At 47.8% G+C, this 23,808-nt stretch overlaps 1 protein-coding gene across 2 annotated transcripts in view; it reads left to right on the forward strand.

The window, feature by feature from the left end:
• The window catches only part of ADAM12 (ADAM metallopeptidase domain 12), a 675,955-nt gene that overhangs the window by 523,063 nt on the left and 129,084 nt on the right, over nucleotides 1-23,808 (forward strand). For both annotated transcript variants that reach the window (XM_059053840.2, XM_067024331.1), the window contains one exon: nucleotides 10,381-10,459. In XM_059053840.2, the coding sequence (XP_058909823.1) occupies nucleotides 10,381-10,459 (79 nt within the window). The remainder of the gene's footprint in view (nucleotides 1-10,380; nucleotides 10,460-23,808) is intronic.

Genomic DNA, 23,808 nt, shown 5'->3' on the forward strand with positions numbered 1-23,808 from the left:
GTGACCTTGGACAACTGTCCTAACACCTCTGAGCCTCCGTTTCTACATCCGTAAAATGGCCAGAATGCCAGCCTCACATTGTTATTGTAAAGATTTAAAGAACCACTGGTTGTAACATGTCTCTGCACAATGTGGACCAAACGGGGCTTGGTGAGCAGCAGCTCGTAAATAGCACCTCCGTGGAGGGCAAGATGGGTAACTGGGAAATGAATAAGGTTGACTCAGCTTCTGGTGTCAAACTTACTCGATTACTTTCAGATGATGGTTATAGCACCAGTGAGTGAACATAAATGGGCTTGATTCTTCATTTACCTGCACGACTGAAATTTTCATACACCTCTCTGTGGAGTAATGTCAACCTTCCCTACACCAGTCCCCATAAAATCGCCACACTTACGTGATTATTCCCCAGACTCTAGGGGTGAACAGAATCCTGTTTCATCATTTCTAACTGTGCCTTTCCATTCGGAACCCGTGGCAATAAACGGGAAATGGACAGACCCACCCAAGCCAAGCTACAATTTCTAATTGTTTTCAAAGTCAGGTATTGGCATATTAAATACAGTGTCTATTTCAGGGGAGACGAGCACAAAAGGCAGGTGTGTAAGCGTGGCAGGAAGAGCTTGGATGGCAAAGTCGGACAATCCATACAGTACTCTCTGTGCAGCCCTGGGTGTGTCACTTAACCTCTCTGAGCCCAGGTTCCTCATCTCCAAACAGGCATCTGCCAACTATGGCTGTTGTCAAAGTTAAATAAAACAATGCCTATAAAGTGCTTTTGCTTAGTAAGAGTTCAAACAAATATGATCTACTGCTTCTGCTGTTCCAGTCAACTGGTATTTTTCAAAAGGAAGAGGAAAGTTCTAAAGCCTACAAAGAACGGCTGCTTTGCCTATATTGGTGGTGATGTTTGAAGAACCCAATGGAAGCTGACCTCTAGAATCTACTTTTGCAATCCTTTCTGAGAGAAGTGGGTGTGGGGCTTTATTTACCTTTGGAAATAATAGTTTACTGGGTTCTCAACTTTTCCTGTTGTACAGCCCTATTTTTCTCAAAATTAGTTAATTAAGCTTGAGAGAGCTCATACTATGAAGACAGTCTTAGCACATCAAGAACAGCCTAGAACAGGGAATTCCCTGGCGGTCCAGCGGTTGAGACTCGGCGCTTTCACTGCTGTGGCGGGTTCGATCCCTGGTCGGGGAACTAAGATACCGAAAGCCACGTGGCACAGCCCCCCAAGAAAACAGCCTAGAACAGTTGTAAGCCCACAGGCAAAAGACTCTCGAACCACAGGTGGTCATTTAAAAGGGGGAAAAGTAGCCCAAAGCTTTAGGCCCATGTAGAATGCCAGCTGTGGAGCTATAAAGGCAGGAACCCACCATTTTTTCACGTGTTTCATGTTCCAGCTGGAAAGCGCAGTTGGCAAATCAGCCCTGCTGTTCTTAAAGAGATTTCCACCGAGTCTAAAACTGTCCACAGTGGCATATGTAGTCTGTTCACTTCATGAATGGAGAGGGTCATCTGAATAGTCGGAAATGTCAGGAATAGCAACATATTTCAGTGTCAGTGCCACAGGATTGGATCCAAAATTCTGTGTACTTGTGACTTAAAATGGAAGCAGTATAGTAAGAAATTATTTTGCAGGAAACGTAATTGTCCCCTACAGTTTCTAAAATGCTGTATCAACAGTTTTATTTATTATGGTTTGTGAAACTAAATGAGAAAGAGCTGGAGAAAGGGAACTTTTTTTTTTATATTCCAGGAAAAAAAAAAAAAAAAGTTGTTTTGATCATTTTGAGTCTCTTAGTAAATGGAAAATAACAAAAGAAAACCAAATGTAAATGCTTCATTGTTTGTACAGATGTACAGATCCCTAAATTGTTGGGATCCCAAAATGCTGAAATCGTAACCAAAAATAATTTGAATTTTATAGCTAAATTGAATTGAGGGCTAAGAGAAACAGCAGAAGCCCCACTAGCATTGTGGGAAAAAGTGATTTCAGAAAAAGAGGGAACACGATTTGCTGCTGCTCTTTATTCAGCCCTTCAGAATCATGTCTTCCTGGCAAGGCAGTGTTGAGCAGTGGTTAGGATGAGGCTGGCTTTGGAGCCAAAGAGAGACGAGTTCAGTCTCTCCCAGCGCGGCTATGCGGCTTTGGACGAATCACTTCACTTCTCTGAGTGTCTTCCTCTTTCTGGTTATAGGCAGCTGATAACAGCCCCTGCCACACAGCGTCTCTGCCAGGAAAGAGTAAGAAAGTGCAGTTGACAAGGAGGTGGCCCAGGGCCCGACACATTCTGATCCAGCGAATGGGAGGGGGACAAGCTGACGGAGGTGACAGGGCAGGGGTGGCGAGATGTGGTGGTGCTTTGCTTTCACTCTCCAAATCAAGAGCCCAGGGCATAAGTTACTTAACAGGTTATGATGACTCTTCCCACAAGGAAAACAAAAATCATAAATATTTGCAAAAACCACATTCTGAAAGAAATTCAACCAAAGCTCAGATGTAGAAAATACCAGATCTCTGATTCTTTCTCTTAGTTTCCACTTCCTTCCTATCATTTCATACCTCAATGCACTGTCTTTATAGGGAATTACTCAGTTGTCTGATCTCTCCATAAAATAGTCCGGAAGATCCAATGACATGCAATGACATCAGAGTCCCATGATTCTAACCAGGCTAGCGTTTTCATTAAAAACCAGAGTGAGTTCTTCCAGAGTATGAAAGAATCCAGAATCCAGTCTGGGTACATATTGGCTTTTTTTCCTCAATCTTTTTTCTCTGTATTTACTTAGCTCTGGTTGAGGAATAGCTAATTTTCAATAGAGGATATTCTTTTTAGTAACTGGGAAAATCCTGATCATGATTTTTAGTTATGATTTTTATTGTGCGCTGCATCTTGTTAATGCTCCAAGCAGTTTATCCCTCGTGTGAAAGTCTTTGTAGCCGTACTTCCAAATTCTCATAAAAGAAAACCGTTACCCAAATTTATATATGAATGATTTTGTAATTTGTGGAATAATAACTTGTGGTGGAGTAAATCTTCGGCAGAAAACTGGGCTGGATCCTTTGAACACCAAACGGGTTTCACTAGGAAGATCACTGAAGCCTCCAGTGTTTGTGTGATTTAATTGCAGAGAGTATCTGAAGTGCCTTCTGACGTTAACTGACAAACAAGAGCTGTCTTATGATGCTTTTGCTTAGATATGCTGCATAGAATAATTAAACCCACAAACCATACGCATAGTCTTCAAAGAAATAGTAGGAGGAAGGTGACATGTCATCAGTGAGATTTTCATATTCTAAGTAATTGATGCCAACCTTTAAGCTGTTTCTCCCATTTAAGCAGTTCTAACGTGGAGGTCAAGTTGTCAGGGCTGGTCCTGATGACCTGGCGGCACTGGGAACTCTTGAAATCAAAACAAGGAACCACAGCCCGGCCACGATCGGTGACAACAATTTCAAACCAGAAAGAGAAGTAAGAAATTTAAAACATGAAAGAAATTTCTTTCGATTTTTAATTGATCCAATTAGTTTGAATGCATTGTATCCAAACTGAGTTGCTGTTCTGTGATAACGATTCAGTTTGTGCCCTCTATTTGTTGGTTAAGCGTTTACTGTGAGCTAGGCATCATGCTACGCTTAGGCGTGTAGTTTTTGCCCCTTAGCTCAACCCAACGGGGGCGAAGACAAGCCAACAAGAAACAGAACAGAACAGGGGAAATTCTGTAACAGAACCTTGGCAGAGCACAAGAGAGGGATAGTTAAGTCATTCCAAAGGTGGGGTAGAGAAAGGGCTCCCTTCCAGATGTAAAACTGAGCAGGTGTTTCTTCCTGCTTTCCTATGCTTTGGGGAATAGACTATGTCATTTTGGTGAAATCCACCTCATTGAACAATATAACTAAATTATACAATGGTAAATTTAGAGTAAGAGCGTTTCAGTATTGTTCTAAAAGAAGCAGTTCTGGGCATGATGGTTCTTGTTTTTCGATACTGAAATCATTTCAGAAATGCAACACATTTTATAAGGAGGTACGGTATGTACATCATAAGGTTTCAGTGTAAATTCTGAATGATGATTTTCAGCCCTATGCACCCAAAGACTCTGAAATCAGAAAACACAATCGTCGACTGGGAAGGAAAAGATTTCACTCGTCCTCACAGAAAGCAAGCGTGTGCTGTCCGAGCGTCTGCATCTTTGCCTTCAAGCCCCTTCCTACACCTTAGGCTCGCAGGGTCGGCCGCTTGCTGGAACATCTAAAGCACTGGGCTCAGGCCCCTTGCCCTCAACACGGCCAGGCCTGCACTCGCCCTCTTCTTTCTCTCCTTTAGGAATTACCCGTCTCAGTTGACAGCTGAGGTGGCTTACTTCTACCCACCTCCTGAATTTCCCATCCCAGAGGCTCCTGTGCTGGTCTGACCCTTTGTTCTTACGCTCACGCCAGCCTCCTAATTAACCTTCCCGCTGCCTGTCTGTCTTTTCTCCCTCGGAGCCTCATCTACACGACTGTCAGAGTGGCCTTCAGTCCCCATCGAGCGGGATGAGGTCAGTGACTCCTGTCCCCAACCTGCCGATCTGAGCAGCAGCACGTCTCCCTACCTCAAACCCTGCACCTCAACAGCTTGAAACACCATAGAGTTTTACATCCCGTGTGTTCATCCCTCACTAGCATATGCTGTTTCTGTTCCCTCCACGCCTCTCAGCCTGACTCCTTCCCCATCGTTCACAACTCACTTGGATGCCACCTCCCCGGGGTTCGGAGCCTCTCCTTGAACTCCCACAGTGTGCTCTAAGTGTACCCCTGTCACGGGGCTCTGATCACTCTCCGGGTCTGTCCTCCACTCGACGGTGAGCTCTTGGGGTCTTCTACCCAAAGTCCCACACAGTAAATGTTGGTGAAAGGAGAGAATATCGAGGTGTCACTTGCAACAGAAAACAAATGGAAAACAGCAAAATCCATTCCTGACATTTTACTTTCTGGCATAGAGAGGAACAGAATGCCTCGTTAGATCAGCTAATCTAATAAGCAGAGAAAGAGAATGTTCTCATGAAATTATGCATTCATCTTGTGTCTCCATTTGCTGACATGCAGAATCCGTGTAATTGGATTTTCTCCTTGGGGAAATCTAAGGGAAATAGGTCCGCTGTTGTCACATGTCCAATATGGTCACTTGTCCACCCACCTTTCTCAGCTTTCTCAAGGGACCTTTGACTTCTGGCCCCTTTTAAATTAGACACGCATCTCAGAAGACTTGGACGGCTGCCTTCCCAGTTTCACCCATGGCTCCTGGGCAGGTCATGGTACCTAAGAGGGATGTGAACCACGTGTTGCCGGGTTTGGGAGGGGTTAGCCCTAGACAAAGGGAGAGTGTGCCTGCAGCCTTCCCCTCAAATCCAATCATCCACGCGTCCACCCGTCCACCCACCCACCCACCCATCCATCTGTTATCCCACTCAGCATGTATTTATCCAGCACCTGGTACAGCGCCTATAGCAGGCACTCGGCAGTTATCCTTGACCGGCCCCCAAAGGCAGCGCCACACAGTAAGAGAGCAAGTTCTGAAGCAGAACCACCTGGATGCTGCCATATGCAGTGTGACCTTGGGCAGGTCAGCTGACCTCCCTGTCTCTCGGTGTCCTTTTTAAATTGGGATAAAATTAGCATCTAACCCACAGAGCCAGAATCCAGCAATACTACGTATAAAGGGCTTATCACAGTGCCTGGGCTGGGGCTGGGGTCACAGTGAGCAAAGAGCCTTCTTTTGGCTTAAATTCTTGAGGGGATATAGATGAATAAATAAACAGGTGAATAAACAGAATAGGAAACCGAAGGGAGTGTGTGATGTGGGGAATGCTGGTGGTGGAGGCTACTGAGGTCAGATGACCTGGAAAGGGCCCTCTGCAAAGATGTTTAAACTCATACCTGCAGGATGGAAAAGAGCCAGCCGGAGGATGGTCCAGGCACAAGGCAGAGCAAATGCAAAGGCCCTAAGGGGGAGAGGGTTTGGAATGTTCTAGAACGAGGCAGAAGGCGTGTTGGCTGGGGGAGAGCGAGCCACAAGGAAGGTATAGGCGTCGTGCACCAGGAGGGTGAGGTTGTGAGCACCTGGGAGGTGGTGGAAGGCGTTGGAATTGTATCCAAGTGGGATGGGAAGCCGTGCAAGGGTTTGCAGCGGGGCAATGGTATGACCCCAGTGTGGGACCCGGACACGGTCAGGTCACTGCCCTGGGCTCTTCACAGCCTAAGGGAACATGCGGTGGACCGCCTGGCACTGAGACGAAGTCGGAGTCGAGGGGGTGGGTTCTGATAGCGGTGTTGTGGGGTCTCCAACTCCCATTTCCCAGACCCGCGGGACGGGCGTCGGCCTCAGAGGCCAGGCCATGCGGCTTTCCCTGCGTCTCCTGTTCCAGTCCCTCCTGGGAAACTGAGGCCTGAGAAAGCTCTGGATTTTCTGAGCTCTCCGTTCTGGGTCTGCCGTGGGAGAGGCCGAGCGTCCGTCCTCACGGAGCATCAGCCCCCATCGGGGCTCCTTGTGGGAAGTGTGTCTGGGCTGTCAGTCGGCGTTGCTTCTCCAGACTCTGAGGACAACTCAGAAAGGGGTGTGTCCTTCAGTGTCTTAGCTGTAGGGGGACACTCTCAGGCTGTCCTCAGGAGCCCCCATTTCAACCTCTGTCAATAAAAGGAGACATAGGACCGGACTGAAGAACTCGCTAGAGCTCAAAGTATGACGGTGCTTGTACTTCTGTTTCAGCGGCATTTGGACACAGTGAAAAACAGCGGGGTTCCTTCGGCAGCAATATTCATGGGTCTTTGTCTTACTGGACCGAGTGGCATTTTAAAACCTCATCATTCATTTTACTCCCGTTAGAGCCCCCATTCTTCTTGTCCCCAGCTCACTGACCGCAGAGTCTACCAGATGCTCCCCCTCCCCCATCGCTGGCTTGCCAGACGCGTTTTCCGTGTCTCTCGTCTGTGAAGGGAATCATCTTCGTGGACATCCATCTTTCAGTTAGAAAGCCTTGCGATTCTCCGTCTTTGGTCTACAAATTCCTCCTCTGTGCTGCCGTTCTTAGTATTAGGTATTCACGGGCTTCCCTGGTGGCGCAGTGGTTGAGAGTCCGCCTGCCGATGCAGGGGACACGGGTTCGTGCCCCGGTCCGGGAGGATCCCACGTGCCGCGGAGCGTCTGGGCCCGTGAGCCGTGGCCGCTGAGCCTGCGCGTCCGGAGCCTGTGCTCCGCAATGGGAGGGGCCACAGCAGTGAGAGGCCCGCGTATCACAAAAAAAAAAAGTATTAGGTATTCACGTAGCTTGATTTGTCCAAAAGGAGGATCCAACACGGTTAGGAACAGAATTACTAAATTATTAGTAAGAGATGAGTAAAATACAATGATTATTGAGTAGTAACGCGTTAATAAGTGATCATCATTTCAATTCTATTAAATTTTCCTTTGCGCCTTTTCTCTGCCATCTTGAAGCTTACTAAGCTCCCTCCTTCACCAAACCCTTAGGGCTTTACGGGTCCCACCTCACTCGGGCGATGGCTTCTGTCCTCGCTGTCCCCTGTGCTCTGGGCACCGGCCACCTGTTGCTCTGCAGCTCCGCCCCCTGCCCCTCTCTGCCCCCATCTCTCCAGCCTGTCCCTTTAGATGACCCCCTCCCCTCTCCACACCCCATCTCTCTGCTCCCCTCTGGAAGCACCCTCTGGAAAATGTCCGTGCCCTGCCCGGTCCCCACCTCCTGGGCCCACCCCTGCAGCTGCCCTGGCAAGGTCGCCAGCCTCCTACCCCTTCCTGGAACTCTCGGCCCCGTGAAGGACGACCGCCAGCTCCTTCTCCAAAGCCCCGTCACCTCCCCTGCCCGCTCTCCTTCCTCTGCCTCTGACCCTCCAGGCGGGGCTCCTGGCAGTGAGCCCGCCCCGGGGGCCCTGTGACACCCAGAGGAGGGACACTTAGGGGACGGGAGTTTGAGGCCAAAAGCCGCAGGGAGGTTAACCTCCTCCAGCCAGAATTATCTCCTCCTGAGCCGAGGGAAAAGCGAGGGGTGCGGAAGAGCCCGTGAGCTTTGCCAGTGAGTGTGAGAGGTCGTCTGCCTTGTAGATTTCTGGAGCTTTCTTCTCAAACACTCGCTGTTAAGTAGAGCGCAACTCAGACCCGCTGTGAGGGTCTGACTGATTTAAACCAGGCATGTCCTAAATAAATCGAAACCCATATAAAACGGGGAGGTGACTCTCAGTTCCGGACTCGGCTGGGGGAGGGTCTGAGAAATCTGACTTTGTAAGAAACGCTCTCTCATCTGGTACAGCGTTGCCACTTTGATTTCTTCCCTTCCATATTTATCAGGACTCTGGCTGCAAAACCCAACTGGCACCAGCTGAAGCAGAAGAGAGGGGTTTCCTGAGGAAAAGGAGAGGCAAAGTGGGCCCCCAAGGCAACTGGAAGATTTCCTCTTTTTTGTCCTTTGTCACAGCTGGTGAGGGCTGGGTTTTCCCCGGGCAGCATCCTCCTGCAGCCAGGGCCAGGCTGAAGGAGGCCCTGAATGCTCTCGCGTGTAGCTTTGAGAACAAAGAGGAAAGACCTCTTCTCCAGAAGCTCTAGCTCCAGGCAGGCTGCAGAGAAGCTTAGAGATTGGTTAGCTTGGGTCCCGCACTCATCTGGGGACTGGGGGTGGAGCGACCCCAGCAGAACCCAGTGGTGCAAAGTGCATTCCCTGGGCAGGGAGGGCGGACGGCATCATTGATGCGTGCTGCACCTCCTGCGAAGTCCAGTATTTAAAACAGCTCTCGACTCGTTATTGCCCAGACGGATAAAACCCAGAGATGTTTAGAGCTCTTCCCTGCTTCCCACCCACCTGGCTTCCCAGGTTCCAGACCCTTGGGTCTCCTGGCCTTGCCATCCTCTGTCTGGAATCCCCTTCTCCCAGCCCTCCTTTGCCTGGCTGACTCCCCCTGTGTTCTCTCTAAAGCCTCCCCTTTTCACTACGCTCCACCTGCTGTGCGTCCGTTCACCCGGTAAGACTCTGTTCCCGCCTCTGTGACAGCCCTCCCCTCACTGTATTATGTTTTGTCTGTCACCTCACCAGGCAGTGTCCTTATTTGTCTTTATATCCCAGCAGCTGGTATAGCACCCAGCTCATAGTTGGTGCACAGGAAGTACTTGTTGCAGTGATGTTGAGCAGGATAGAATGTGCGTATGACAGCAGAAATCACAAAATAGTCTAAAACCTAAACAAACTCAGCCTTTGCTACCATCAGTGAAGATGTAGTAGATTGCACGCAATTTTAGTTATAGGGTAAATAGAGGTGTTGCTTCTCTACCAAGTCATCTTAGAAATTCAGTATTTCCACGTGTCCAAAATCATTTTGCCTCACCTCCTACAGCACTGTTTCTAACATTTCATCGTTGTTTTATTTAAATAAATTTATTTATTTATTTTTGGCATTGGGTCTTTGCTGCTGCGTGTGGGCTTTCTCTAGTTGCGGCAAGCGGGGGCCTCTCTTATTGCGGAGCACGGGCTCTAGGCGCATGGGCTCAGTCGTTGTGGCTCACAAGCTCAGTAGTTGTGGCTCACGGGCTCTAGAGCACAGGCTCAGTAGTTGTGGCTCACAGGCTCTAGAGCACAGGCTTAGTAGTTGTGGCTCACGGGCTCTAGAGCACAGGCTCAGTAGTTGTGGCTCACGGGCTCTAGAGCACAGCCTCAGTAGTTGTGGCTCACGGGCTCTAGAGCACAGCCTCAGTAGTTGTGGCTCACGGGCTTGGTTGCTCTGCGGCACGTGGGATCTTCCCGGACCAGGGCTCGAACCCGTGTCCCCTGCATTGGCAGGCGGATTCTTAACCACTGCGCCACCAGGGAAGCCCCTCACTGTTGTTTTAAACTATCCTTTGACATTTTAATATTGACAGCTGGCTCCCTCACCTGCAGTACTAGCAGGGCCAATATTGTGGGTCCAAAATGATTTTTCCAGTGGGTAGCTTAGCTGCTGATTCTAGATAGTGGGGCCTTGTGACTTCCAGAAGGGTGGTTCTCCCAACTCAGAAATCTGCGTGTGCTGTTCGTAGCAGGGTGTGTGCATGTGCACGTGTACACACACACCTGTGTGTGTTGGAGGCATGAGGCGGGAGCGGGTGAGGAGGGCACCACGTGCACTGCGGGGGCCACTGTTCAAAGCCCATATGCATCTGAGCCTCACCTGGCTGAGTCTCATCCTGGCTCTCCCTGGGTCACCTGAACAGGTGAAGGCCCTATGGGAGCCTCAGCAGGTCATCTATAAAATAAGGAGGGAATCAGATCCATGCCACCCTGCAGCCTAGACATCCACAAGCAACATATCATTGCAATTCTACGCTCATCTTTTATGTTGTTTTTATTTTTCCACAGAGGCCTCATTGCCAGCAGTTTCACAGAAACCCACTATCTGCAAGATGGCACTGCTGTCTCCCTCGTTCGAAATTACACAGTAAGTCATGCATGCTTGGACCACCATGATACTCAGCTATCAGATCTGTGCTTAAACTCTGTAGCTGTTTTATTCCAAGCAAAGTCACAGGCTTAGATCTTTCACTTAGACCCTGAGAGGAGTTTGAGCATTGCTTACGGTTTGGGCATTCCATTATAACTCCAGAAAAACTTGGCTTTGGCCAGGCATGTGGCAGGATAGTCCTTGAAGGTATGGCTTGATTGCAGGCTGACACTGAACCCACCTGCCAGTGACCATGGGATGCTAAGCTGGGCAAATCCTTCCTGGAAACCAAGCCCAAATTAGAGATGGCTCAGAAAGCAGTCACCCCTGGGCTGAACTTGGCTGCGTTAAACTTGTAAGTCCCTTAAAGAAATTCAAAGGAAAACTGACTCTGCTTAACCTTTCCTAAATGTGTCCACCGTGTCCATGTGATTCTATATCATGGTTGTTACTGGAATGTGACATTTATCACCTCTTAGCTTTTCTAGTATCTGAAGTTTTATATGTAACTTAGACAAGATGCTAATTTTATTCATTTATTCCTCTTAACAAACGCTTCGTGTGCTCAGGCCAAGGTGTGAATGTGGGCATTAAAGAGAGTTGCTGCCCTCTGAGGACCAGGATGGTTACTTGTTTTAAAGAGCTATGGGTATTTGTTTTAAAAAGAATAAGCTTAGAGAAAGGCTTTACATTTACAACTGAAATGTCGTCAAGTAGCCATAATTGTCGGCAGAATTTTTGTTAATGCCCGACCAAGCTTGGGAGAGTCAAAGAAATCCCTGGGAAGCAGAAACAAATCAGGGATGTAAGCTCAGAGCACTAAGCTGGTGAGTTGAGGTCTCGGGACCCCAACGGGCTATTCAGGATCCAGAGAGAGGACCCCGTGCTTGGGGGTTGGGACAAAAGAAGTGGGCGTCGGCAAATGAGAATCCCACCAAGGCTGGGGCCCCAGAGAGATGCTTCCTCTGTGAAAAAAGGGACAAGTAAAACCTCAGTCCAGAGAAGGGGCAACAGAGAGAATTGTCTCCAGGTGTCCTGGATTGAACAAAGATTTCATAAAAAATAGAGAAAGTGAAACCCCAGCTAGCCTCATAAAGTGTGTATTTGGAATGGGGTGGACTGGTGTTCGAATTTCTAATACCAGCATAGGAATGGAATTCCCAGTAAATGTTGACCTCAAAACTGGTCCCAAATCAGCAACCCTGCATCCCATGGGCCCAAGCTGAAGTCAACTGAAAATAGTTCTATAGGGATATTTCTACAGCCCAGGTTACCTGAGATTCCCACATCAAAAACAAAGAAGAAGAAGAATATTATTAACGACGACCCAAAATCAAAATTACAAAACACACGATTAACAAAAGCCAGCGTAAATGACAAGGGAAATGAGAATTAACACCTCCAGGAATGCGAGATAATAGAAAAGTCAGAGGAAAATCTGAAATATTTTAAGGAGAACAGAATAGGTCCAATAAAAATTCCAGAGTGAAAATACAGGGGAAAAAAAAAAAAACTGAAGACGCACCAACAAGGCTCCGCCTCCTGCCTAAGCCATGGGAGGGGCAGTTTGTTTCTCAGTGGTGTCATTAAGGACCAGTTGTTGGTTTTCGAAGGCGGAAGGGACAGTGAAGACAGATTTGTCCCTATTGAGTTTGTGGTGGGACAGCATAGCAAAGGTGTTCAGTAGGCAGATACAGCTATATGACCCTGGAGCACAGGATAAGGATGGAGGCCACCAAAGAAGACCCGAGGGTCCATCTCAGATACAAGTAATCATTGGTGCCCTGACTTCCCTTGACTTTTTTTTTTTCTCTTATTTTCTCCTAAGAGGATGTCATTTATACGCCTTTAGAATTAGCACAAAAGCTCTCCTTACGGTGTAAATTGTTGTTCCAAATAGAAACAGAAAAAGGAGATCCTAGAAATACTTGACTATAGGCTCAAGTCCTCCAAATCTCCCTTATAGATGATAGTGAAGGTGCCTGTTGATTACAGACCATCTAGAAGATGTAAGCTATTCTTCCAAAGTTATTTTAATAGTTTCATGTTTTCTGTCTCCATCTCCCTGACCAATTTCCTCTTCTTAGGGCACTTTTGGTCCTTTTTTCTCATCTGGGAAGAAAACATATGATAAGAGAGAAGAAGAAATAGAGGACTATAGATGAACGAGGGTCCAACAGCCGCTGGGGCTGTTTGGGGACTTGGATTGCGAAGGCTGGAGGCTATAAATCCAGGCATCTTAGAAAACAGCCTGGATGGAAGGGCACTGGAATATTGACAGTAGTTGTCTCCAGTGGAGACTCTGTATTTTTCTTCTTGGGCTGATGGATATATATATATATATATGGAGTGGTGGACGGGTTACATTTCTCGTCCTCCTCGTCTTTCTACGAGGTAACTGTATAGACAGGCCAACACCTCCCCCCCACGACCCACTCCTCACTTCTCCCCACGGAGGCATCTTCTCAGGGAGAGGAGGGCGGGAGGAAGCAAGCCCTGGCAACCGCTGGTCCCTGCTGACTGGGGAGGTGGCAGAGCCCCTGCCTTGGAAAGGCCATGAGCTGGCCTTCCTGTCTTCCCTCAGTCGAGTGTGGGTGAGCCCCGCCGGCCCCCCTGTGGAGTATTCCAAGCAATGGTCTCCTGCAGCACCAGCTTCACCAAGATGGGTCCTCAGGCTTGGCTAGTAAGAGCAGGGTGGGGAGATGAGGGGAGACGAGGGTTAGAAATTGCAGGAAGGCTCACTTCTGCCCTGACCTAAGTTGTATCCTCTGATGGAATATACCGGAAACCCCTCTTTCAGAAGTAGTTAAGCTCGTAGTGTATTTTGATCTTCATTGGACTCTTCGAATCTTTCTTCAGTAGGTGAACCAACTGGAGGCTGGGTTAACTGGTGCCCCGAAACCTCCAGAAACGGCAAGCGTATATTGCTTTTACAATTAGAAAAAACAATGACTTTTCTCGTAATCTGGGGCCACCTTCCCCCATTCCTTTGAGCGCCGGTTCTGAGCTGTCAGCCACGTGACTGTAAAGATGGGTGAACAATCTCGTTCACTAAAGAAAACCCTTAGCCCTAGACACAGCCCATCTTCCAGCAGAAACCCTTTAAGGGGAGCTCAGGGCCTCATATTGTCTTTCGTGGTGAGGAGACAGATGCAGCTTTGGGGGTTTTGTTCCTACTGAGTCAGAGGCTGGGAAACAAAAAGAAATGTGCTGATTTCATCCCCTTCTCCCCCAAAGTCAGCACACAATGGATTTCCCTAAATTTAAAATTATATATAAAATAAGAAACACTTTTTCACTAGCATCTTTCTTTTTTAAATTTAATCTCTCCACAATCCGCCTAAGCTGGTTGACAGGCAAACCAGTGGCTGATTTTAGTTTTGGAACTGATCCCCTGTCTTTTATCCCTCTGTTATCCTGACAGGATGAAATATTTGCGGCTTAAGCCTTTGCTGGCCGCATCTAAGGGAAGATTATGTCTTATACTGTCTCTGTTAATGAGGCCTGTGGGAGACAATGCCCATGATGTCTATGCTATACCTACATCCCAACAGGCAACTCTGGGAAAGGCCAGAATGCCCTCCAGAAAGTCTCCTAAACGTCGTCAGTGCTTTTGGTCCAAACACATCCTCCTGTTAACTGAGCGTCCCCTTTGTGCCAGGCCCTGTGACTCCCACTGACGATAAAAACAGACAGGAGACCCACATGGAGCCACAAGGTAGAGACTGACATTATTCCAAGAATCAGAGACCAAATTAAAATCTGTGCTAAGTGCACCGAAGGAAAGGCGAAGGGGCCTAATGTAGTCTGAGGAATCTTGGAAGACTTCATGGAGGAAGGAACATGTGAACCAAGATCTGAAGTTTAAGATCTTGGGAAAGGGAAGGACATTTCTGGCTGATGCCAACTTTTACTCGCAAGTGGGGAGGTATCTACAGTTTGACAGGGGCCAGAGTATGTAGGACTTGGAGGCCGAGGTGACAATTTGGTTGTCATGGAGGAAGATGGGGAAGCCATTAAAAAGTGTCAACCAAGGGGATGTCATAACTAGGGACAGACTTTGGAAGATTCCACTGACTGCAGCCTGAAGGTCATCAGAGGGGCAAGAGCAGAGATCCGGCAAGGTCAGGCACTTGGCTCTCGTGGAAGAGCCCAAAGCGCGGGTAAGAGGAGATGGCTGCTGAGACCAGGGGCATGGAGATGGGGAGAAGGCAAAAGATCTGACCTTCTACACCCGAAGGGTTCCATTTGTTGTATGTGCTTCTCATTCAAAAAATTTATGGAAACATTTGCTATAACAGACGTCCAAAGGGGACCTTCAATATTAACTGAGGCCGGACCATCAGACAGGCGTGAAATCCCATATCTTGATCAAAAGTATTGCTTGAGTGACGTCCCATTCATTTCCACGGCACATGTGTTTCCTATCAAAAAGGAGTAGAACCTTCTACAATCGGCTAGGACTGAACATGTCAGGGCAAATGGGTATTGGGCAGTCAGACACATCCCGTCTCTGCTAGAGAGCATCTAAAGAGGATGGAAGATGATTCTGGGGGTAGGAGGGAAGGCAGAGGCCATTCCCGTCCCGTTCAGGTACCAGGTATGACTAGGCCTGTTATCACATTCTTAAAAAATGATTTTAACTGGACTTAATTTCCCTAACCTCTCCATACTCTCTGCACGTCTAATTCGTCAGCTCTTCCGGGCTTGCCTCTGTCTCAAAAGGCGGCTCCGTCCTCTCACCGACCGAGGCACTAAGCACCCCCTTTTCCCCTCAGGTCCTCGCCGTGTCCTGTGTTGATATCCACCTTCACAGCCATCTTAACCCCCTGGCTGATCCACTGACATACCTGCTCCTGCAGCTCAGCCCCTCCCTTCTCCTCGGCTGGAAGATTGTCACGGCCGCCTGACGTTTCTCCCCACTTCTCATCTCACCCGTGTCTAATCCAGCTACTGCTCCTGCCTACGTGATCCTTCTAGAGCATCTTTCTATTTGGGCCATTCCCTTTCGCACTTGTGTTTCAGTCCTCACAGGTCACCAAGAGCTTCCTCGATGCCTCCTTAGTCGAGTCCAAAGTTCTGAGACCAGTGTCCCCATTCCATCATGGTGACATACCTTCCCCCTTCATGCATGCGTTCATTCTCTCATTCATTTAGACACCCGTTCAACAACGAATGTTTGTGGAGTGCCCAGCGTAACACGAAGTAAGCACCAACCACATGCCGGGCATTGTGCAAAGCGCTTCGCAAACATTTTGTTGTTTGATCCTCACAATAAATCAGTATTTGCCATGTTTACACCCAGATGAGGAAGCTGAGACATGGAGGGCTTGAGAAACTAGACTAAGCCCCCAGCTAATCAGGATTCAGACTCACACGGCCTGAGTCGAGAGTCTGAGCTCCTCACCACCATCACGCAGACCAAACACTGGAGTGTGTCTGTTGTACGTCCATGGCCGTGCTGCTTGTGTTGCGGAATTAGTATATAAAACTGTAGCGAGGTGGAGTCAGGAATGGGCCGGCGTTCGTTTGCAAAGAGAGAGACCCAGCAGGTGCTTCTCGGGGAGAGCAGAGGATGCTCTGCCGGCCTGTTGTCCTGGGATACGGGGAGGAGCAGAAAGCCCTCTGGGAATTTGCCGAGTGCCTCACTCTCAAGCCCAGTGGAACTGAGTGAGGTCTAGTGCCACGTGGCGGTGTGCGGGAGGGAGGGGGACACGTTCCCCATCCTCAAGGAACGCACCGGCTGACCACAGACAACACGATGCACCCGCGTGGCAAAGGTGCTTTAGGAGCCAAACAATGGAAGAGCCAACTCCACGTGGAATGTGCAGTGAGTTCCCAGAGGAGCTCCAGGTGTGGTCACTTTCCTTCTCTAAAGGTGTCAGGAGAGGCTCTGAGACAGCCTTCTGTCTGGAAGCAGTGTGTGTGTGTAGAGGGTGGGTTCAGAAGCCGGGGAGGCAGGCTGCCCAGGCTAAAATCCCAGCTTGAGCCCTGAACAGCTGGGACCGTGAACACGAAACAGACACTGAACCTGGCGCACAGTCAGGCTTCTGGAAAAGTGAGCCCGTTGTAGCCACTGCTCTGCCTTGATGATGGATTCACATCTCTCTCTTTTTTTTTTTTTTTTTTTTTTTTTTTTTGCGGTACGCGGGCCTCTCACTGCTGTGGCCTCTCCTGTTGCGAGGCACAGGCTCCGGACGCACAGGCTCAGCGGCCATGGCTCACGGGCCCAGCCGCTCCGCGGCACGTGGGATCTTCCCGGACCGGGGCGCGAACCCGCGTCCCCTGCATCGGCAGGCGGACTCTCAACCACTGCGCCACCAGGGAAGCCCCACAACATCTCTGAACTACCCTGGTCCATCCATTCCTTCTGAAGTCCTTCATGTCTCGGGATAATAGGAGGAGAGAGGGAGCTGTGGGCAAGAAAGGGGTCCATGGGCTGTGCCGGACACCAGGCTCTGAAGGCATGTGTCTCTGACCCTGCTCCCACCAAGCCCCTCAAGTCCCTCCTGCTCCTGTTCATCTGTCTACACAGTCCCGCACGACAGCCGAGAAGATTGAGAGCTGTGAGTTAGGAACTAGCGCAGCAGTGTAAGAAAACCACCCTCCCTGCTCTCCAAGGGGTCAGCTTTTCTCACACGTGTTCATTCACCCAGTCGGCAAACCTACACTGAGCCGGGGTCCAGTGCAGAGGGAAACAGACAAGCAGAACATAGCGCTTACAGCATAATGGGTTTAATTACATGTTGTCATATCCCGGATCTGTGACAAGGACATACATTTCACAGATTGATTCGATCCCCAAGACCCCGGGCAGCAAGTGTCCATCACGTTTTACAAATTAAAAATAGAGACTGAGTCTCAAAGCACAAGACTTCCGGCTCCAGGTCGGTCCAGCGCGCTCACTATCGCAGCGGCGCTGTTTCCCAGCCCAGGTGAACACAGGTTTGTAAGCCGCGTTCTCTCCTGCCGAACGCCAGCACCGCGAAGTAACGCGAGCGGCTCCTGAGGTTGGTCCTTCCCGATCTTTTAAGCAGACACGGTCCTTGTCAGGGCTGCGAGCAGACGTGGCCTAGGGAGCATGGATGTCCTGACTGACTTCTCAACAATCCATCCCGTACACTCTCAGGGGACAGCGTAACGTCACTCAGTCAGAGAAACACACGGGGCTGCACAGTCACTTTTTCCTTTGCTTGAATGCACTGTAACCTTTTTTCAGTCTCAAGCAAACCCTTGGTATGTGGGGGCCTGATGCTCCATACAGGGGAGGAAAGGCTGGACCGCAGGTGTGCTGAAACGCAGGTCAGCGGCTCAGGCACACACGCACGTGCACGTGTGCACACACACACACTCACTCGCCCTCACACCCCTCCTCTCTGCAGCTATTTCTGAGTCTGGAAATGACTTTACTTTCCTCGGATTCCCTGAGTGATGAGGCTCTGCTGTACTTGAAAAAGTATTCTGTCCAAGTTTGGATTTGAGGTGATAACTTTTCATCGCCAGGGCGCATGTTCATAGCAGCAAGATGTGGAGGGAAGCTGTCCGGCCTGGGGATGAGAGGCTTGACTTTTCGTCTCTGCTCTGCCGTGAACCAGCTCTGCGACCTCAGACAGTTATTTAACCAGTCAGGGCCTCAGTTTCCACATCTGTTCAGGGAAGGCTGGTCTTGGGCGGCCTGAAGTTCCCTTCCAGCTGGAGCACTGCGCGATTCAAATGCTAAATCAAGACAGTTTAGGGCTTCCCTGGTGGCGCAGTGGTTGAGAATCCGCCTGCCGATGCAGGAGACACGGGTTCGTGCCCCGGTCCGGGAAGATCCCACGTGCCGCGGAGCGGCTGGACCCGTGAGCCATGGCCGCTGAGCCTGCGCGTCCGGAGCCTGTGCTCCGCAATGGGAGAGGCCACAACAGTGAGAGGCCCGCGTACCGCAAAAGAAAAAAAAAAAAAAAAAAAAAAAGACAGTTTGTCACATTGCATACAGCGGGAGAGACCCTTTAAAGTTCCCAAGGAAAAGAACATTGAAAATAATTTTCTCTCAGCTTACTCCCTAATGGAATTTGTCTGGTCACAGGTCCTTTTTAATCACGAGGTCAGGCCACTTTTGGTAGCAGTTTAGCCTATAAAATTCCTTTCTTTCTAGTCCACTGAGAGTTGGGTAACAGAATTTTTATTTTACTTCCCGTATGGCATAGAGTTGAGGGCTACTATTTTCAGGCTCAAGTGTTCTTATTCTATATCCTCTTCCCCACCATTATATTTGATTGATAGTATTAAACAGAAGGAGAGTTTATTTTACCAGAGGGGGGAAATGCATTAGGTTAAGCAATAAGTATATAAAATAAATGGTTAGAGGTTTTGTAAAGGAAAAGATGTAATTTTGTGGTTATGCCTGTTTGGGACTATGTTCTGTTATGTTTTGCTGGTAGAAAGAGAATGTATTGGATCAGCAGAACTAGGCCAAGACGGCTGTGCAAATACGATGACGTTCAGCCACGTCTTGAGAGACATGAGCATGAGAGAAAGAGACGGTATGGTTTGGCCCTCCTGAGGCAATCGGGAGGGGGTGCAGCTGGGGAGGCCTGCAAGGGTAATTGTTGTGCTGGACAGAGCCAGTGGGCCCTGGGGCACAAGACCCCCGAGGCATGATGGATGCCTGCATCTCTCACAGGAGTGGCCACATCCAGATCCAGCAGGCCACGTGTTTGCAAATCTACAAGGCCTGGCAGGTTCCTGCCTGTTAACATCAGTCTAGAGGAGGCAACCTGGCCCTCAGATATGGGGACACACACTCGCCTGGAGACTTTGCTGAGCGGGCACTGTGGCCCCCGTGGGATGCTGCCTGCGCTTCTCCCTCGACCGTGGCCACCGCCAAAGGGGATCAAGCCCCCCAGAGAAGAAGGAACGTACATCTCCTCCACTCCCCGTGGTCAAATTCCCCAGTCAGTTATGTGACCCCTAGTGGGATGGGTCTGTCTCTCTGATTTGTCAATGTATCTATATGATGACTTCTATATTATAAAAACCAAATCACATTTGTTTAAACACTTAGTTAATCATATTGAAAACAACAAAACTTCAGGAGGTTGCAATTGTCCTGGAGGATCTGGAATTTGGCGTTCTAGTTAATAGTCAAGAGTGAGCAACGGCTTGCTAGTCACCTGTCGGAAGGTGAACAGCAGGCAGTTGTAGGGCTGAGAAATGAGGCGTTAACTCTGGTACTGACCAAGAGAGTTGCGGTTGTTTAAGGACCAGAGTACAAGAGCTAGAATCCACCCGCTCCGCTTTTTTTTCTTCACCCCCTCCTCTTTTATAAGCAATAATTCAGCCTAGTTGTTGAACTGGAAATTAATTTTATACTAATTTGTTCTCAGCTCCTTCTTTAATAAGCTTATATTCCTGGGTATTTAATTCGAAAGCACATTTGATAAGTAATCTGTTAAAAAGTAAATTGACACTGAGAATAAATGAGTTTGAAATTTCAGAGGTCGGTCATTAAGACTATTGTCACCATTTGGTTTTTAATTTTTTAACCAATACTTGGTTTCCTAAAGCAATATTTCACAGTTACCTAAAACGGGGCAAATTATTTAATGTACGAGACCCTCAAAGATGGGTAAGTCAGAAACCAGCGATGCTCGTTCCCCCAGGCAGCCTAACTTACACCACCAGCTGGGTCCCTTCACTTCCTGAGTCATCTCAGCTCCAACATGTCCGCTGGGTTCCCCGGGCTGACATCCCCCCACCCTGTGCAGAGGGGACCAGGCCCCTCTGATGCCCTGGGGCACTAAAATCCAGTTACACAACCTCCCCACGTTTAGAGAATTGTTATGATGACTCCCTTCAGTACCCAAAGCTAGAGTTACCTAGGGAGGGGGGAACCATGGAGCCTTTCCAAAGTTACTCACCATGGAAACCGAAGAGGCAGGCCGGATGCAAGGGTCCCCCATGGCCCGGCTGGATGCCTGGCGGCTGGCTGGGCAGTGTCCCTCAGCACTGTCCCTCGTGCCCCCTTCCCTGGGCCACGTGCTCACTGAAGAGGACATCCTCGCCAGAGGAGAAATGGGGCAGTGAGTCTGCCTCCGCGCCTGAGTCTCCCAGCCAAGCAGACAAAGCCCCTCCCTGAGCTGTCCCCCTTCCCCATTGCCTGTGTTTGTGCACGTGCTTTCCCTCTGTGGGCAATGCCCTCTCCTACCTCTGTCCCTGGCCACCGGGCCACCCCACTCCTCAACGTTGTATGGGGGTCCGAAAGGAGGCCCAGGAAATGTCATTATTTCCAGCTGGTGTATATAGTCAACAACATAAAAAAATCCAAGCTCTGCTACAAATTGTTAAGCTGATGAGGTGGCCCAGCAGGAGTCTCTGACACAAGATCAACTTTAAAAAATAAAAAAGCTTTTCCTTTACATTAAAAATAACCGTGTTGGGCTTCCCTGGTGGCGCAGTGGTTGAGAATCCGCCTGCCGATCCAGGAGACACGGGTTCGTGCCCTGGTCCGGGAAGATCCCACATGCCGCGGAGCAACTAAGCCCGTGAGCCATGGCCGCTGAGCCTGCGCGTCCGGAGCCTGTGCTCCGCAACGGGAGAGGCCACAACAGTGAGAGGCCCGCGTACCGCAAAAAAAAAAAAATAAATAAAATAAATTTAAAAAAATAAAATAAAAAAAAATAAAAATAACCGTGTATAAGATGTAATAGAAAAAAAGACCCTATTTAGGATATCAACAAGCCTGTACAGTACCTAGACATAAGCCAAGTGTAAACTTTCCAAAGCCGTTCCAAAAAAAAAAAAAAAAAAAAAAAAAACCATCTAAAACTAGGCAGAAGGACATTAAAAATGGCCTTATTATGTGGAGAGACATACCGTGTATATGAATAGAAAAACTTTTTATTTGAAAACTACAAATCCTGACTAAATTGACCTCTACACTCAAATTAGTCAAGCTGAAATCTCAAAGGATTATTGCGGAGCTTAAAATTTGATTCTAAAATTCACCTGAAAGAGAAAATAGGCAATAATACTGTAGAAACTTCTGAAGAAAAAATAGTATCAAAAGAAAACTCACTCTCAACAAGGTTGCCAAGACAAACTGGGGAAAGAATGGTTTTCTAGCAAATGGTTCAGGGCACCTGGATATCCACATGCGGAAGAGTGAACCTGGAGCCCTACGTTAAGCATATACAAAAATTAATTCAAAGTGAATCAAAGATCTAAATGTAAGAGCTAAACCTATAAAACTCTTAAAACATAGGTGTAAGTCTTTATCACCTTAGGTTAGGTAAGGGTCTCTCCGATATGGCAGCTAGAGCATAAGCAACCAAATTAAGAAAATAGAGAGCTTGGACCTCATCAAAATGATCAGCTTTTGTGCTACAAAAGACATCAAGAAAGTGAAAAGACAACCCACAAAATGGGAGAAAATATTTGCGAATCATATCTCTGGTAAGGGTCTAGAATCTAGGGTATATAAAGAACTCTTCCAACTTAACAATAAAAAGACCCCAAAAAACCAATTAAAAAATAGGCAAAGGATTTGAATAGACATCTCTCCAGAAAAGATGCATAAATGGCCAATAAGCATGTGAAAAGATGTTCAACATCATACGTTATTAGGAAAATGAAAATCAAAACCACAGTGAGACACTACTTCACATATACTAGGATGGGTGTAATCAACATCATAGACAGTAACAAATGTGGGTGAGGATGTGGACAAGTTCATACATTCATCCCATACACTGAGAATGTAAAATGGTTCAGCCGCTTGGGAAAATGTTGGCAGTACTTCAGAATGTAAACAGAGTCACCGTAAGATCCAGCAATCCCACTTACAGATGTATAACCATATACCTACCCATAGTGTATACCCAAGGGAACCCAAAAACTATGTCCACACAGAAACTTGTACGTAAATGTTCATGGCAGCATTATTCATAATAGTCTAAAAGTGGAAACAGCCCAAATCCCCAGCAACCGATGAATGGGAAAACAAAATTTGGTATATCCCTACAATGTCATTTCATTCAGCAAAAAGAAAGGAATTAAGTACTAATACTTGCTACAACATGAATGAACCTTGAATACATTATGCGAAGTAAAGGAAGCCAGACACAAAAGGCCACATTTTGTATGATTCCACTTAACGTAAAATAAAATGAATAGAATAGGCAAATCCACAGAGACAGGAAGTAGTTTAGTGGTTGCCAGGGGTGGCTAATGGGAAGTGTCTGCTAATGGGTGTGAGGTTTCTTGTTGGGGTGATGAAAATGTTTTGGAATTAGATGTGACGGTTGCACAACACCATGAATGTACTAACACCCATAATCATAATAGTATGCTTTTAAAAGGTGGATGTTATGGTATGTGAATTTAATCACAATCAAAAAAGAGAACTTGCTCTGATATCAAAATGTTCCATAGAATAATAGGAATTAAAACAGTGTGGTGTTGGCTCAGGAATGGACAGATGGAGGTTTGCCTCAGTGGACCAGCATAGAGAACACGGAGGTGGAGCTACATACGTATGTGCGCATTCGATATCTGACAAGGTGACATTTCAGATCAGTAAGAAAAGGAAAACGGTGGTGAAGAACAGCTGTCTCTTAGTTTGTGGGGAAGGTTGGATTCCAACCTCATACCTCTACGAGAATGAATTCCAATTTAGATTAAATAACTAATTCTAAGAACTAGTTCTAAAAAATAGAAGAAAATAAGAGAGGACATATGTATAACGTTGAAGAAAGCCATCTTAAGCAATGCACAATATGCATACATTTGATTGTATAAGAATTGGAAACTCTTGTAGTAAATACAATAAAAGATATCGTCAGTTAAGAAGACATTTCTCACATAATCAATATCCTGAATATATAAAGAACTTCCAGAATCAATAAGAAAAAGTCAAAATAACAAATGTTCTGCAGCCCTCCCTTCCTGTAATTGCCTTTTCAGATGATCCCCAAATTTTGTCCTCTGTTCAGTGACAAAGAGATCATCTTGGCCCCTTTTTCATGATATGGGATTTCCCTGGCCACTCAATCCCATCTGGCCTTCTTTCTTAGCAGAGTCAAGGTGGTCTTTGGAATGTTGTCCCTGTCGGGCAGGACAACTGGACACCCTGCCCTTCCCTGGAAAAAGTGATTAACTGTGGTCCTGATTGAAGGAGCTGTGTGCTGAGGCTGAAAACCCAGCGTCCACTTCTCCTGTCCCTTAGAACACGCAGCCCTTTGCCTCGGGACCGCACACCGCTGGCGTTCAGAGAGGCCTTGAATGAGGAGCGCTAATGCACTTGGCGTTTCTTGCCAGCCAGCCACTTAATTGGGGCTGCAACATAACATTCGTTCCACAATAAA

This window comes from Kogia breviceps, chromosome 2 (genome assembly GCF_026419965.1).
Source record: "Kogia breviceps isolate mKogBre1 chromosome 2, mKogBre1 haplotype 1, whole genome shotgun sequence".
NCBI lineage: Eukaryota > Metazoa > Chordata > Mammalia > Artiodactyla > Physeteridae > Kogia > Kogia breviceps.